At 39.8% G+C, this 16,399-nt stretch overlaps 1 protein-coding gene across 1 annotated transcript in view; it reads right to left on the bottom strand.

Moving 5' to 3' along the window:
* SHC3 (SHC adaptor protein 3) overlaps window positions 1-16,399 on the bottom strand; it is a 182,912-nt gene that overhangs the window by 35,080 nt on the left and 131,433 nt on the right. The window contains exon 7 of the mRNA XM_055580310.1: window positions 12,503-12,629. Within this exon, the coding sequence (XP_055436285.1) occupies window positions 12,503-12,629 (127 nt within the window). The remainder of the gene's footprint in view (window positions 1-12,502; window positions 12,630-16,399) is intronic.

The following is a 16,399-nucleotide window of genomic DNA, read 5'->3' as shown; positions in this document are numbered from 1 at the left end:
AGGACTCTGCCCATCAGAGGTTCAAGACCAGCTCCACCCACAAGAGGGTAGGCACCAGTCCCTTCCACCAGGAAGCCTACAGAAGCCCTTAGACAAATCTCATCCACTAGTGGGAAGATGCCAGAAGCAAGAGGAAATACAATACTGAAGCCTGTGGAAAGGAGACCACAAACACAGGAAGTTATACAAAATGAGATGACAGAGAAATATGTTGCAAACAAAGGAACAAGATAGAAACCCACAAGAACAACTAACTGAAGAGGACATAGGCAATCTACCTGAAAAAGAATTCATAGTAATGATAGTAAAGATCCAAAAATCTCTGAAAAAGAGTGGATGTACAGATGAAGAATATATATAAAATGTTCAATAAAGAGCTAGAAGACTTAAAGAACAAATGAACAGAGGTGAATAATACAACAACTGAAATGAATAATAGACTAGACAGAATCAGTAGCAGAATAACTGAGGCAGAACAAGTAAGTGAGCTAGAAGACAGAGTGATGGAAATCACTGTCACAGAAGAGAGTAAAGAAAAAAGAATGAAAAGAAATGAAGGTACTCTCAGAGACCACTGGGGCAGTATTAAATGCACCAACATTCACACTATAGGGGTCCCAGATGGAGAACAGAAAGAGAAAGGGCTGGAGAAAATAATTGAAGATATTATAGTCAAAAACTTCCCTAACATGAGAAAGGAAACACTCACTCAAGTCCAGGAAGTGCAGAGAATCCCATACAGGGTGAAACCATGAAGGAACAAACCAAGACACATATTAATCAAACTGACAGAAGTTAAAGACAAAGAAAAAATATGAAAAGTAACAAGGGAAAAGCAACAATATACAAAGAATCCCCATAAGGTTATCAGCTGATTTTTCAGCAGAAACTCTATACCAGAAGGGAGTGGCATGATGTATTTCAAGTGATGAAAGGGAAAAACCAACAACCAAGAATACTCTATCCAGAAAGGATATCATTTAGATTTGGTGGAGAAATCTAAAGCTTTATAGACAAAAGCTAAGAAAATTCAGCACCACTAAACCAGCTTTACAACAAATGCTAACAAACTTCTCTAGGTAGAATGAGACCAGCAATCTAAAACATGAGACTTTGTACATATCCCACTCCAGTACTCTTGCCTGGAAAATCCCATGGACGGAGGAGCCTGGTAGGCTGCAGTCCATGGGGTTGCTAGGAGTCGGACACGACTGAGCGACTTCACTTTCGCTTTTCACTTTCATGCATTGGAGAAGGAAATGGCAACCCACTCCAGTGTTCTTGCCTGGAGAATCCCAGGGACAGGGGATCCTGGTGGGCTGCTGTCTATGGGGTCGCACAGAGTCGGACATGACTGAAGCAACTTAGCAGCAGTAGCAGCAGACTGCTAGATCAGAACTGATGACAACAAACAAAAACTACAATAGATACACATACAAAAAAGGAAAAACAACTCAAACACAACACTAAAGATGGTCACCAAACCACAAGAGAAGAGAACAAAAGAAGATGTGAAGAAAAAAGAACTACAAAAACAAACCCAAAGCAGTTAAGAAAATGGCTATAGGAACATGCATATCAATAATTACATTAAATGTAAATGGATCAAATGCTTCAACCAAAAGACATAAACTGGCTGAATGGATACAAAAGCAAGACCAATATATGTGCTGTCTACAAGAGACTCACTTCAGACCTAGAAACACATACAGGCTGAAATTGAGGGAATGGAAAAAGACAGTCCCTGCAAATGGAAATCAAAAGAAAGCTGGAGTAGAAATACTTACATCAGTCAAAATAGACATTAAAATAAATACTGTTACAAAAGACAAAGGTCATTACATAATGATCAATGGATCAATCCAAGAAGATATAAGAATTATAAATGTATATGTACCCAACATAGGAGCACCTCAATATATAAAGCAAATGCTAACAGACATGAAAGGGGAAATCAGTAACACAATAATACTGGGGAACTTTAACACCTGTGTATACCAATGGACAGATCATGCAGAGAGAAAAGTAATAAAGAAACACAAGCCTTAGGTGACACGTTAGATCAGACAGACTTAATTGATATCTATAAGAAATTCCATCCAAAAGCAGCAAAATACACTTTCGTCTCAAGTGCACATGGAATATTCTCCAGGATAGATAACATTTGGACCACAAATCAAGACATGGTAAATTCAAGAAAATTTGAATCATATTAATCATCTTTTCTGACCACAATGCTATAAGATTAGAAATCAATTACAGTTAAAAAAAATTTGTTAAAAAGAAACACATGGAAATTTAAAAAATACGTTACTAAACAATCAACAGATCTCTGAAGAAATCAAAGAGGAAATCAAAAAACATCTAGAGACAAATGGCACCAAAAACATGACAATCCAAAATCTGTGAGATGCAGCAAAAACAGTTCTAAGAGGGACCTTTATAGCAATACAATCTTACCTCAAGAAATGAGAAAAATCTCAAGTAAACAACCTAAATTTACACAACTAGAGAGAGAAGAAAGCAACCAGAGAGAGAAGAACAAACAAAATCTCCACAATCCTCAAGAAGGAAAGAAGTCATAAAGATCAGAACAGGAATAAATGATATAGAGACAAAGAAAACAATAGCAAAGATCAATGAAACTAAAAGCTGATTCTTTGAGAAGATAATGTTGATAAACCTTTAGCTAGACTCATCAAGAAAAAAAGGGAGAGGACTCAAATCAATAAAATTAGAAATGAAAAAGGAGAAGTTACAACAGACACCACAGAAACACAAAGGACCATAAGCGACTACTGCAAGCAACTATTTGCCAGTAAAATGGACAATCTGAGAGAAATGGACAAATTCTTAGAAAGGTACAACTTTCAAAGACTGAAACATGTAGAAATAGAGAATATGAACGCATGAATCACTGAAATTGAAACTGTGATTTAAAAACTTCAAACAAACAAAAGTCCAGAGCCAGATGGCTTCACAGATGAATTCTATCAAACATCTAGAAAAGAGTTAAAACCTATCCTTCTCAAACTATTCCAAAAAATTATAGAGGAAGGAATACTCTCAAGCTCATTATACAAGGCCACTATCTCCCTGATACCAAAACTCAACAAAGATCTCACACACAAAAAAAGAAAATTACAGGCCAATGTCATTGATGAACAAAGACACAAAAATCCTCAACAAAATACTTAGAAACCAAATCCAACAATACATTAAAAGGATCATACACATGATTAAGTGGTATTTATCCTGGGGATGCAAGGATTCTTCAACATATGTAAATCAATCAATATAATACACCATACTAATGAACTGAAGAATAACAACTATATGATCATCTTAACAGAGGCAGAGAAAGCTTTTGACAAAATTCAACACCATTTATGAGAAAAACTCTCCAGAAAGTAAGCATAAAGATAATATAACATAATAAAGGCCATATATGAAAATCCACAGCAAATATCATTCTCAACAGTGAAAAATTTGAAAGGATTTCCTCTAAGATCAGGAATAAGACAAGGATGTGCAGTCTTGCCACTTTTATTCAACACAGTTTTGTGAGTCCTAGCCACAGCAATCATAGGAAAAAAAAAGAGAAATTAAAGGAATTCAAACTGGAAAACAAGAAGTAAATTTGTCACTGTTTGCAAAAGACATGCTACTATACATAGAAAGTCCTAAAGATGTTACCAGAAAACTACCAGAACAGAATTTGGTAAAGTTGCAGGATACAAAATTAATATACAAAAATCTCTTGCATTCCAATACACTAACAACAAAAGTTCAGAGAAACTAAGGAAACAACCCCATTTATCACTGCATCAGAAAGAATAAAATACCTAGGAATAAACCTTAAGGAGGCAAAAGACCTATACTCAGAGAACTATAAGATACTGATGAAAGAAATTAAAGATAATGTAAACAGAAGGAGAAATATACCACATTCTTAGATTGGAAGAATCAATATTGTTAAAATGACTATACTACCCAAAGCAATCAGCAGATTCAATGAAACTTCTATCAAATTACCAATAACATTTTTCACAGAATTACAGCAAGAAAAATTTTACAATTTGTATGGAAACACAAAAGACACTGAAGAGCCAAGACAATCTTGAGAAAGAAAAATAGAGCTGGGGAAATGAATCTCTCTGACTTCAGACTATACTACCAAGCTACAGTAATCAAAACAATGTGGCACTGGCACAAAAACAGAAATATAAATCAGTGGAACAGGAAAGAAAGTCCAGAGATAAACCTACACACCTATGGTCACCTAATCTATGACAAAGGAGGGAAGAATATACAATGAAGAAAAGACAGTGTCCTCAATAAGTGAGCTGGGAAAACTGGACAACTACATATAAAAGGATGAAATTAGAACATGCTCATATACAAATTCAAAATGGATTAAAGACCTACATGAAAGACCAGACACTATAAAATGCTTACAGGAAAACATCGGCAGAACACTTTATGACATAAATCACAGCAAGATCTTTTTTGGTTAATCTCCAAGATTAACAAAAATAAAAATAAACAAACGGGACCTAAATAAACTTAAAAGCTTTTGCACAGCAAAAGAAATCATCAACAAAATGAAAAGAAAACCCATAGAATTGGAGAAAATATTTTCAAACACAGCAACCAACAAGAGATTAATCTAAAATATGTAAACAAAAAAAAATAAACAAAATAAAATATGTAAACAGCTCATGCAGCTCATTATAAAGAACAAGCAACCCAATCAAAAATGGGTGGAAGATCTAAAAAGACTTTTCTCCAAAGAAGACATCCAGATGGTCAAAAAGCACACAAAAAGATGCTCAATATCACTAATTATTAGAGAAATACAAATCAAAACTACAATGAAGTATTACCTCACACTAGTCAAAATGGCCATCATCAAAAAATCTTCAAACAATAAATGCTGGAGAGGGTGTGCAGAAAAGGGAACTCTCCTCCACCACTGGTGGGAATGTAAATTGGTACAGCCACAATGGAGGACACTATGGAGATTCCTTACAAAACGAAAAATAGAGCTACCATGTGATCCAGCAATCTTACTGATAGGCACAGATCCAGAGAAAAATCATAATTTGAAATAATACATGCACCCCAATGTTCATTACAGCACTATTTACAATAGCCAGGACATGGGATCAATCTAAATGTCCATCGACAGAAGAATGGATAAATAAGATGTGGCACATATATGCAATGGAATATTACTCAGCCCTGAGTAAAGTAAGTCAGACACAGGAAGATAAATATCATATGATGTTGTTTATACATGGGAATCTAACAAATAAATGGTACAAATGAACCTATTTATGAAACAGAAATTGTCACAGATGCAGAAAACGTTCTTATGGTTACCAGGGGGAAAAAGGGAGGGAGGGATAAACTGTAAGATTGAAACTAACATATACACACTACTGTATATGAAATAGATAACTACAAGAACCTACTGTATAGCTCAGGGAACTCTATTCAGTACTCTATAATGACCTATATGGAAAGAAAATCTAAAAAGAAGTGGAGATATATACTGTATAGCTCAGGGAACTCTATTCAGTACTCTATAATGACCTATATGGAAAGAAAATCTAAAAAGAAGTGGAGATATATATATATATATATATAACTGACTCACATTGTTGTATAGCAGAAAGTAACACGGCACTGTAAATCAACTATAATTTTTAAAATAGTCTATGGATTTGAGCAGACATCTCTCCAAATAAGATATACAACTAGCCAATAAGCACATGGAAAGATGCTTGACATCAATAGTCATCAAGAAAATGCAAATCAAAATCACAGAAACCACTTTGGACTCACTAGGATAGCTAAAATCAAAATGATGGACAATAACAAATATCAGTGAAACTGAAACTCATACATTCTGGTGAAAATATAAAATGGTACAACCACTTTGGAAATCAGTTTGGCAGTTTCTAAAACTTTAGCACAGAGTTACCATATGACTAGGCAATTCTATTCCTAGTTATATACCCAAGAGTATTGAAACATCTGTTCACACAAGAATTTGTACACATATTCACAGCAGCACGATTCATGAGAACTAAAAGGTAAAAACAACCCTAATATCCATAAACCAAGGAATGAATAAACAAAAGGTAAAAAATGTATGCAAAAGAATATTATTCAAACCTAAAAATGCCATACTCATACATGCTACAACATAGCTTAACCTTGAAAACAATCCAGTAAGTGAAAGAACTCAAGCATATATTATATGATTCCATTCATATAAAATATCCAGAACTGGCAAATCAATGAAGACAGAAAGTAGAGCAATGATTGTCTGGGGAGAGAATATTGCAAGTTGGGGAATTAACTGCTAATAAGTATGGAGTTTCTTGCTGGGGTGATGAAAATGTTCTGGAATTATTTAGGAACAATAGTTATACAGTCTCTGACAGTACTAAATACTACAGAACTATATATTCCAAAAGGAATGAATTTTCATCATAAATTATATATCAAAACTTTTTTTTAATAATAAAAAGAGATTTCACTACATTTGAATTCTTTTTCATTGTCTTCTCTGGTTTTGTGTTGAAAATGACCCTGGATTTTGGCAAGAAAAATCAGAGGAAAAATCTTCTAAGGAAAATCAGACCATACCAAAAATTCCATTCATTTAAAAGTGCTATTTTTGATTTCCAGTTGGAGATGGGTGATGATTCCAGATACAGAGTCTGTCTCCCAATAATTAATACGATGAGCAAAAAATAATTCATGAATAATAAGTAAAGTCATCCAACCACCAGAAGCAAGAGAAGAGAGAGGAAGCCATGTGCACCAACCTGAAACTTTGAGATGCTGGGGCAGCGTACTGGGCCCTAACGCCACCACACTCACTCCACACTCATCTGTCCCCAACTCTACTCTGAGGAATGTGGACAAAGAAGCTGATTATACCAAATTCTCACACTTCCAGCTCATTCCCAATTTGAAGAGAGATGGCCTGAGCAAGCAAGAAGTAAACCCAAGGAGAACTGCTCACAAACAGAACCTCCTGTCTTGCTGGCCTCTGGGAAATCTAGAAGGAAAATGGGCCAGTGACTTCTGCAGTCCAAAGTCTCTGGAAAAGGGTGGGGAGGGGGCAAAGAGTGTGGCAGCTGGAGGCAAGATGTGCTCTCTCATGGCCCCAGCAGGGCCAGAAGGTGGCACGTTCCCACCTGATGGGTCTCAGACCTGCTCAGTGGACAAAAGCAGCTTGTCAGAGCAGATGAGAATGATGCCAGGGAACACAGGACCCCTGGTTGATGCTCTGCTTTAGAAATTGTATACCATTACTTGCATATTGGATTCAAAGTTTTCTCAATAGATAAGATCTCTCTACTTCATTTTCTTTCCCCAAAACTTCTTCAAATTTTATTATATAGAAACATGTAAGGACTTCACACCTTAAGTATATGCCTAGAGAAGCGTGTAGTTCAATTAACTCTCCCCACTCATTTTTGTACATACTAATTTAATAGTATTTATTTGACTTTTACGTAACATTTTGAAAGTACAGAAAAGCTAAATTAATATAAAAGACACCTACACATCCACCACTGAGATTAAACAAGTGTGAACATTTTGCTATATTTGATTCCTTTCTTTTTAAAGAAATAAAATTTGTCAGACTCACATTGGATGAATAAGTATGTGATGTTAACAGTAAAATGTTAATAGTAGAATCTAGGTGGTTGGTTTTACAGGTGTTCACTGCAAAATTCTTTTTACATACTGGAATACTGTTCTTATAAAATGTTAGGGAAGAGATACACTTAACAAAACCAGTTATAGCCCACCCCGAGCCCCTGTCAGTTTCCCAGGTGGCTCAGTAGTAAATCTGCCTGTCAATATAGGATACATAGGTGACGCGAGTTCAGTCCGAGTTAGGAAGATCCCCTGAAGGAGGAAATGGCAGCCCGCTTCAGTCTTCTGGCCTGGAGAATTCCATGGACAGAGGAGCCTGGTGGTCTACAGTCTATGGGGTCACAAAGAGTTGGACATGACTTAGCACGCATGCATGCACCTAGCTTCTATGTACAAAAATTTGGGCTTCCCAGGTGACACAGTGGTAAGTAATCTGCTTGCCAATGCAGGAGATGCAAGAGCCATCGGTTCAATCCGTGGGCCAGAAAGATCATCTAGAGTAGGACATGGCAAATCACTCCAGTATTCTTCCCTGGGAAACTCCATGGACAGAGGAGCCTGGTGGGCTACAGCCCATGGGGTCGCAAAGAGTTGGACATGACTGAACATGCATGCATACATGTCCCTGTCATCCTCAAATGTCCTAGAGTTGGTATGTAATATTTTTGCATGTTTTTATACTCTTTATACACATGCATTTATCCATAAGCTACATATACAGTCATTTGTGTGTTTTTAAAATTTCCGTAAATGGTTCATATCCTTTTTTACTTCACTTAAATGATTGAGATTAATTTTGATAATACACATATACTGATGAATTCTGTTTAATGACTATATTCCATTATAATATAAAATTTAGAACTTTGTTCACCCACTGTCCTGCCAAGGGCTATAGGGTCCCCACTACGTTCTAACTCCTTTTCCACACAGCTTATATGCATTTGCAGAAGTCCTTGTCAACCAGGAAAAATGGGGCTTTCATAGGCACCCCCAGAATGAATACCTTAAAAGAAATTTTCCAGTTGATGAAAAAAAAATTAAAAATCTCTTTCAAGAAAGATGAAGACTTCAGAGAGATAATGAAGACAGAGGAGTATAATGCCTTCACAACTAAGTCTGGAATATGGCCACAGAAGTTGGAGGAAAAGTAAATTCAGGAGAAATTAACCTTTATTGACAGTGAACACACCATTGTAATAAGCTTTCAGTAGGATAAGTGACTGAATGACCAATATGCCTCATTACTTTCTTTTTAGTGCTGCATGGAATATTCTTATCTCCTAAGGAAACTCAAGAGTAGACACTGAACATTTTTTATAAAAACTAAACATCTCACAATTCCTGTTTACATTTACTATTTCGTTTAATGTTTAAATGAAATATTTAACCTCAGTTCTAGACCTTCTAGAACACACCAAAAAAAGAGTTTCTTTTCATCATAGGGGACTGGAACGCAAAAGTAGGAAGTCAAGAGATACCTGGAGTAACAGGCAAGTTTGGTCTTGGAGTACAAAATGAAGCAGGGAAAAGGCTAAGAAAGATTTGCCAAGAGAGCATACTGGTCATAGCAAACACCTTCTTCCAACAACACAAGGGACAACTCTACACATGGACATCACCAGGTGTTCAAAACCGAAATCAGATTGCTTCTATTCTTTGCAGACAAAGATGGAGAAGCTCTATACAGTCAGCAAAAACAAAACCAGGAGTTGACTGTGGCTCAGATCACGAACTCCTTATTGCCAAATGCAGACTTAAATTGAAGAAAGTAGGGGAAAAACACTAGACCATTCAGGTATGACCTAAATTAAATAAATCCCTTACAATTATACAGTGAAAGTGACAAATAGATTCAAGGGATTAGATCTGATAGATAGAGTGCCTGAAGAACTATGGACAGAAGTTTGTAACATTGTACAGGAAGCAGTGATCAAAACCATCCCCAAGAAGAAGAAATGCAAAAAGGCAAAATGGTTACCTGAGGAGGCCTTACAAATAGCTGAGGAAAGAAGAGAGGTGAAAGCAAAGGAGAAAAGGAAAGATATATCCATCTGAATGCAGAGTTCCAAAGAATAGCAAGGAGAACTAAGAAAGCCTTCCTCAACGATCAATGCAAAGAAATAGAGGAAAACAACAGAATGGGAAAGACTAGAGATCTCTTCAAGAAAATTAGAGATACCAAGGGAACATTTCATGCAAAGATGGGCTCAATAAAGGACAGAAATGATATAGACCTAACAGAAGAAGATATTTAGAAGAGGTGGCAAGAATACACAGAAGAACTATACAAAAAATATCTTCATGACCCAGATAACCATGATGGTGTGATCACTCACCTAGAACCAGACATCCTGGAGTGAGAAGTCAAGTGAGCCTTAGGAAGCATCAGTATGAACAAAACTAGTGGAGGTGATGGAATTCCAGCTGAGCTATTTCAAATCCTAAAAGATGATGTTGTGAAAATGATGCACTCAATATGCCAACAAATTTGGAAAACTCAGCAGTGGCCACAGGACTGGAAAAGTTCAGTTTCCATTCCAGTCCCAAAGAAAGGCAATGCCAAAGAATGCTCAAACTACCACACAATTGCACTCATCTCACAGGCTAGCAAAGTAATACTCAAAATTCTCCAAGCTAGACTTTAACAGCATGTGAACTGAGAACCTCCAGATGTTCAAGCTGGATTTAGAAAAGGCAGAGGAACCAGAGATCAAATTGCTAATATCTACTGGATCAACAAAAAAGCAAGAGAGTTCCAGAAAAACATCTACTTTTATTTCATTGACTATGCTAAAGCCTTTCACTGTGTGAATCATAACAAACTGTGGAAAATTCTTAAAGAGATGGGAATACCAGATGACCTTACCTGCCTCCTGAGCTGTATGCAGGTCAGGAAGCAACAGTTAGAACTGGACATGGAACAACAGACTGATTCCAAATTGGGTAAGGAGTATATCAAAGCTGTATATTGTCACCTTGCTAATTTATCTTATATGCAGAGTACATAATGCAAAATGCCAGGCTGGATGAAGCACAAGCTGGAATCAAGATTGCCGGGAGAAATATCAATAACCTCAGATATGCAGATGACACCACCCTTATGGCAGAAAATGAAAAGAAACTAAAGAGCCTCTTGATGAAGGTGAAAGAGGACGGTGATAAAGCTGGCTTAAAACTCAACATTCAAAAAACTAAGATCATGGCATCCAGTCCCATCACTTCATGGGAAATAGATGGAGAAACAGTGGAAACAATGACAGACTTCACTTTCTTGGGCTCCAAAATCACTGCAGATGGTGACTGCAGCCATGAAATTAAAAGACATTTGCTCCTTGGAAGAAAAGCTATGACCAACCCAGACAGCATAATAAAAGGCAGAGATATTACTTTGCCAACAAAGTTTCATATAGTCAAAACTATGTTTTTTCCAGTAGTCATGTATGGATGTGAGAGTTGGACTATAAAGAAAGCTGAGCACCAAAGAATTGATGCTTTTGAACTGTGGTGTTGGAGAAGACTCTTGAGAGTGTCCTGGACTGCAAGGAGATCCAACCAGTCCATCCTAAAGGAAATCAGTCCTGGATATTCATTGGAAAGACTGATGCTGAAGCTGAAACTCCAATTCTTTGACCACCTGATGGGAAGAACTGACTCATTGGAAAACACCATGATGCTGGGAAAGATTGAAAGCAGGAGAAGAACAGGATGACAGAGGATGAGATGGTTGGATGGCATCACCAACTCGATGGACCTGAGTTTGAGCAAGCTCCAGGAGCTGGTGATGGACGGGGAAGCTTAGCTTGCTGCAGTCCATAGGGTCACAAAGGGTCAGACATGACTGAGCAACTGAGCTGAACTGAACTGAACTTAATGTTTAAAATATTGCAAGCTTCTATTATTCCTATTTTACAGAGAAAACCTATTGTTCAGTCGGTAAGTTGTGTCCAGCTCTTTGTGATGCCCATACACTGCAGCTCACCACGCTTCCCTATCCTTCACTGTCTCCCGGAGTTGGCTCAAACTCATTTCCATTGAGTTGGTGATGCCACCCCACCATCTCATCCTCTGTCACCCACTTTTTCTCCCCTTGCTCTCAATCTTTCCCAGCTTCGGGGTCTTTTCCAATGAGTCAGCTCTTAGCATCAAATGGCCAAAGGATTGGAGCTCCAGCTTCAGCGTCAATCCTTCCAAGGAATTTTCATGGTTGATTTCCTTTAATATTGACTGGTTTGATCTCCTTGCAGTCCTAGGGACTCTCAAGAGTCTTCTCCCTACAGAAAGAAAACTGCTGAGACAAAGATCAGGACCCTACAGCCATTGAGCCTGAAAGCTACAAAGTCCAATAAAGCAGAACCATGCTGGCCATCCCAAGCACAGTGCCTCATGACAGGGGCCTCTGAATCAGGACTCTGTCTAACCCTGATGACGAGGACAACAGCACAGTTAGAACCCGGGGTGACACCGACCCAAGAAGACAACATATGGAGACATCACATGCTTGCATGGAAAACAGAATAAAAACATATTACACTGTTTTTTTGGTAACCTTAGCTACTGTCACTATAGTTTCAAGAAAATGTTTTTCTAAACATTGGGAGCATCACCCATATGTCAGCTTCCATCTGTCGGTTTTCTGAGCCCCAGCCCAGCACCGGCCAGGTGTCTCCAGGCCCAGGAAGCCCTGTGATTAACTGTCTGTTCAGAACACTTCTCAGGGAGCTGTTTTGTGGTTTTTCTCCTTTTAAGTCATGTTAAGAGGAAAGGTCAGAAAATGCAGAGAGGCCACTGCACATGGTGTCACAGCACTACTCACCGGTCATGAAGAGCCGTGATCTTGGAAGGACACTGCAAATACTGCTTAAACCGGAGCTCAAAGGCTTGTCCGATGGAGCCGATGACATCCTGGGCCAGCCCATCACAACACTCCAGAATGTGACAAGCTGTGGGAGCAAGGGACACATGCCCATTAGAGGCAGACACTGGAGCTACCCAGGCTTCTTCTTCCTGAGGGTAAAACCCCGCAGCCTAGGGAAGAAGAGGGGGCCAAGGAGGTGGCTTTCATAACATGTCCTGGCAGCTCTGCCTGCAGCTTAATCCCAGGAGCCCCCAGACACACAGCTTCACCACAGAGATCCACTTCTTAATAGCTTATTCTCCTACAAAAGTAAAGGTTCTATTTGTAAGTCCATTTTAAATTTTTAAAATTCAACTTAATGGCTTTTCAATTGCTTGAGAGTCTATAAAATATCAACTTGAACTCAACTGGGAAATAGAATTTGGAGGGAAATCTTAACATGACAAAGGGATCCCTCTAAGGCCCCATGAGCCTTAAAAATGGACTTACATTGACTCTTTTTTAAATGGATTTATTTTTAATTGGAGGATAACTGCTTCACTATGTTGTGTTGGTTTCTGCCATACATCAGCATGAATCGGCCTTAGGTATACATATGTCCCCTCCCTCCTGAACCTCCCTCCCCACCTCTCACTCCCTCCCACCCCATCTAGGTTGTGACAGAGCTGTGAGTTGAGCTGCCTGCATCATACAGCAAGTTCCCACTGGGCTATCTGTTTTACATGTGGTAATGTATAAGCTTCAGCGCTGCTCTCTCAATTCATCCCACCCTGTCCCTTCCCTTGCTGGATCCACAAGTCTGTTCTCTGTCTGCGTCTCTATTGCTGCCCTGCAAATAGGTTCATCAGTACCATTTTTCTAGATTTCATGCATGTGTGTTAATATGTGATATTTGTTTTTTCTTTCTGACTTCCTTCACTCTGTATAACAGGTTCTAGTTTCATCCACCTCACTAGAACTGACTCAAATTCATTCCTTTTATGACAGAGTAACATTCCATTGTATATTTGTACAACAACTTCTTTATCCATTCATCTGTCGAAGGACATCTAGGCTGTTTCCATGTCCCGTCTATTGTAAATACTGCTGCAATGAACATTGGGGTACATGTGTCTTTTAGAATCATGGTTTTCTTAGGGTATATGCCTAATAGTGGGATTGCTGGCTCATATGGTAGTTTTATTCCTAGATTTTTCAAGAAATCTGTTCTCCATAGTGAACTGTATCAATTTACATTCCCACCAATCGTGCAAGAAGGTTCCCTTTTCTCCAGTATTTACTGTTTGTAGACTTTTTTTGATGATGGCCATTCTGAACAGTGTGAGGAGATACCTCATTGTAGTTAAACAGATTCTTACTGAATGAATCCTGAGGTATCCTATGGCCTTGGAGCAAGTTGTTTGCTTATTTCCTAGGGGGAGTAAAGTGTCATCACCAAATGTGGCAATTCTAAGCACTAAGACTCAACTCAAAGCATCTTAACTTTTAAGATGCATTTAAAGAGATACTAATTAGCCAGTATGACCAACCCACCACATGCCATCTGCATATACACCAAAAGAGGCTGGACATTCATGCTGGTTCTCATCAAAGGGGTGTTGGCAGTCAGATGAGGGCCCCTCAGGGACCTGGAGCAACCCTTAACCCACTGGTGTGTCTGCCTTCCAGGCTGTGGCATAATCCATGCAGAACCTTCAGAGAAAAAAGGGTCAAATGGAGGAAGGTGCCAGAGAAGGCCCCCTCTGCTCTACAAGTAGAACTGTCTCCTCCCCAGACACATGTCCATGGCATCCCACAGAAGCATCTCAGCCCCTCCACGTGGCATCCTGACCAGTGGAACATGTTCTGCTACTAATGAGATAAAGACATTCTCCCTGGAGAAAATGACAGATGTGTGTGTCACACTCCATCTTTCTCTTGCCACCAGTTAGGACACAGCTGTGTTTCAAGGAGGTTCCTCCAGGAGCATGGTGGATGCCCAGCAGTGAGGAGAGGCATTGCTACAGCAGTGAGCTGTTCCCTGGGGCAGTGATTAGGGAGATGCAGAAGCACGGCCACTGCAGGGGAAGTCAGCAAAGAGAGGACTCATTAAGATGGGAAGCTGCGAGGGAGGGAGCAGAGACATCACCACCTCCACAGTTTGGCCACTCTTCCATCACGATGCCGCCTTCCCTATGCACAATGCCAGCCAGGCACTGCACAGCCCACCCTGATGGTGGCTGCTCGGCTGGGGAGCCTGAGGTTTCTTCTCACAGGCTCAAGGAAGGAGCATGCCTCTGAGGACACAGAAACAAGAATTTTCTGGGAAGACCAAGTGTACCTGGATTGCTGCTTCGGGCTACAGTGCAGTCCCCTTGGGTCTCGCGCCCATGCTCAGTTGCTTAGTCATGTCCAACTCTTGTGACCCTAAGGACTGCAGCCCACCAGGCTCCTCTGTCATAGGCTTTCCCAGGCAAGTATACTGGAGTGAGCTGCCATTTCCTTCTCCAGGGGATTTTCCGGACCCAGGAATCAAACCCATGTCTCCTCATCTCCTATATTGGCAAGTGGATACTTTACCACTGAACCACCAGGGAAGCCCTATCCCTTGGATATACTAGCCCTAGCACAGATATGACCAATTTGTCCCAGGAGACAGATGTCCCAGCTGTATTTCTGTGAACCAATAATGATACTGTTTTATGTTATTATTGGTATTAGTATTTATTATTAACCCAGGTAAGAATAAAGCAAGCACATATTAAGCAGCTGTTGTAGTCGTGTGGTTGTTCATTAATGGACAGGATTGGAGGTGTCTTTCCAGCCAATAAGGAAATAGGAGTCTAGGATGGATTGAGGGAAAGACACCTGGCTTCCCCTGCTGCCCTGTGTTTCCAGCCACACCTGTCCCATCCACCCAACATCAGCACCAGTCAAGGGAACCAGCTGGCTAGTATTTTGGAGAACCAGAATAATGGCTGGGGATGAGTCAAAAAAGTGAAGCTTGTCTTTCTTCTAAGGAGAAGAGCAGCTCCCTAGGCTTTAACACAGTGAATGAAGAATAAGGTTTCTGCCGAGGTCCACACAGCTCTCTCACCTTCTACAGACCAAAGAAATCCAGGCCTGAAATAGGTCTTCTTTAAGTCAGTTCCTGGGACATTTGGAAGATTCAGGGCTCTGGGTGGAAGCACCCTCGCTTGGTGACAGGGGAGCCCTAGTATTTGGATACAAGAGGGTGACAGAACCTGTAGATGCATAATTAAATCATGATTCCAGGCTCTGGGGCCGGCTCAGTCCTCGAGTAAGTATCATCTGTTAGTTGGGTCTGAGGATCCTTCTGTAGAATGACTTCTCTGTGCTCCAGAAACTCACTCCAAATTTAAAACCAACCTGGCTGACAGTCTCTCTGGGCCTGGGATTTTCTCTTGGTGTTGCAATGGTTTTTAGCTTAAAAGCCACTATCATCTAGCCTCACTTGTGGGAGGAGTATGAGGGCCTCCCCAAAGGTGACCACCAGAGCTGCTTGTTTTACATCCCGCAATGCAAACAGGGAGCTGGAGGTATCTGTCATTCATGAGTGAGAAGGAGAAGCTCTGGATAAAAAGTACATACAGAGTAGTGGGGCCCAGAGTCAAGACTCAAAATGACGTTGTAGAGCCTAAAATGTGGCCCCCAAACAAACACAGGAGCAGCAAAATGAGGTCATTCCCCAATCTGTCCCTTTTGGAGGACACTGGCTCTCTTGAAGCAGTACAGTAGTGTACCACTGGGGGGTGAACGGTAGTGTGACAGGGGGTGAGGACCAGAGGTGCTTGTGTGCCCAGCTGGTCTCTCTTCTTGACCAAAAGCAAGGCTGACATCACTCTCCAGGAGCTC

The sequence above is a fragment of the Bubalus kerabau genome, chromosome 4, assembly GCF_029407905.1.
Source record: "Bubalus kerabau isolate K-KA32 ecotype Philippines breed swamp buffalo chromosome 4, PCC_UOA_SB_1v2, whole genome shotgun sequence".
Lineage (NCBI taxonomy): Eukaryota > Metazoa > Chordata > Mammalia > Artiodactyla > Bovidae > Bubalus > Bubalus kerabau.
The sequence above is the reverse complement of the archived record's forward strand: the minus strand, read 5'-3'. Positions and strand labels throughout refer to the sequence as shown.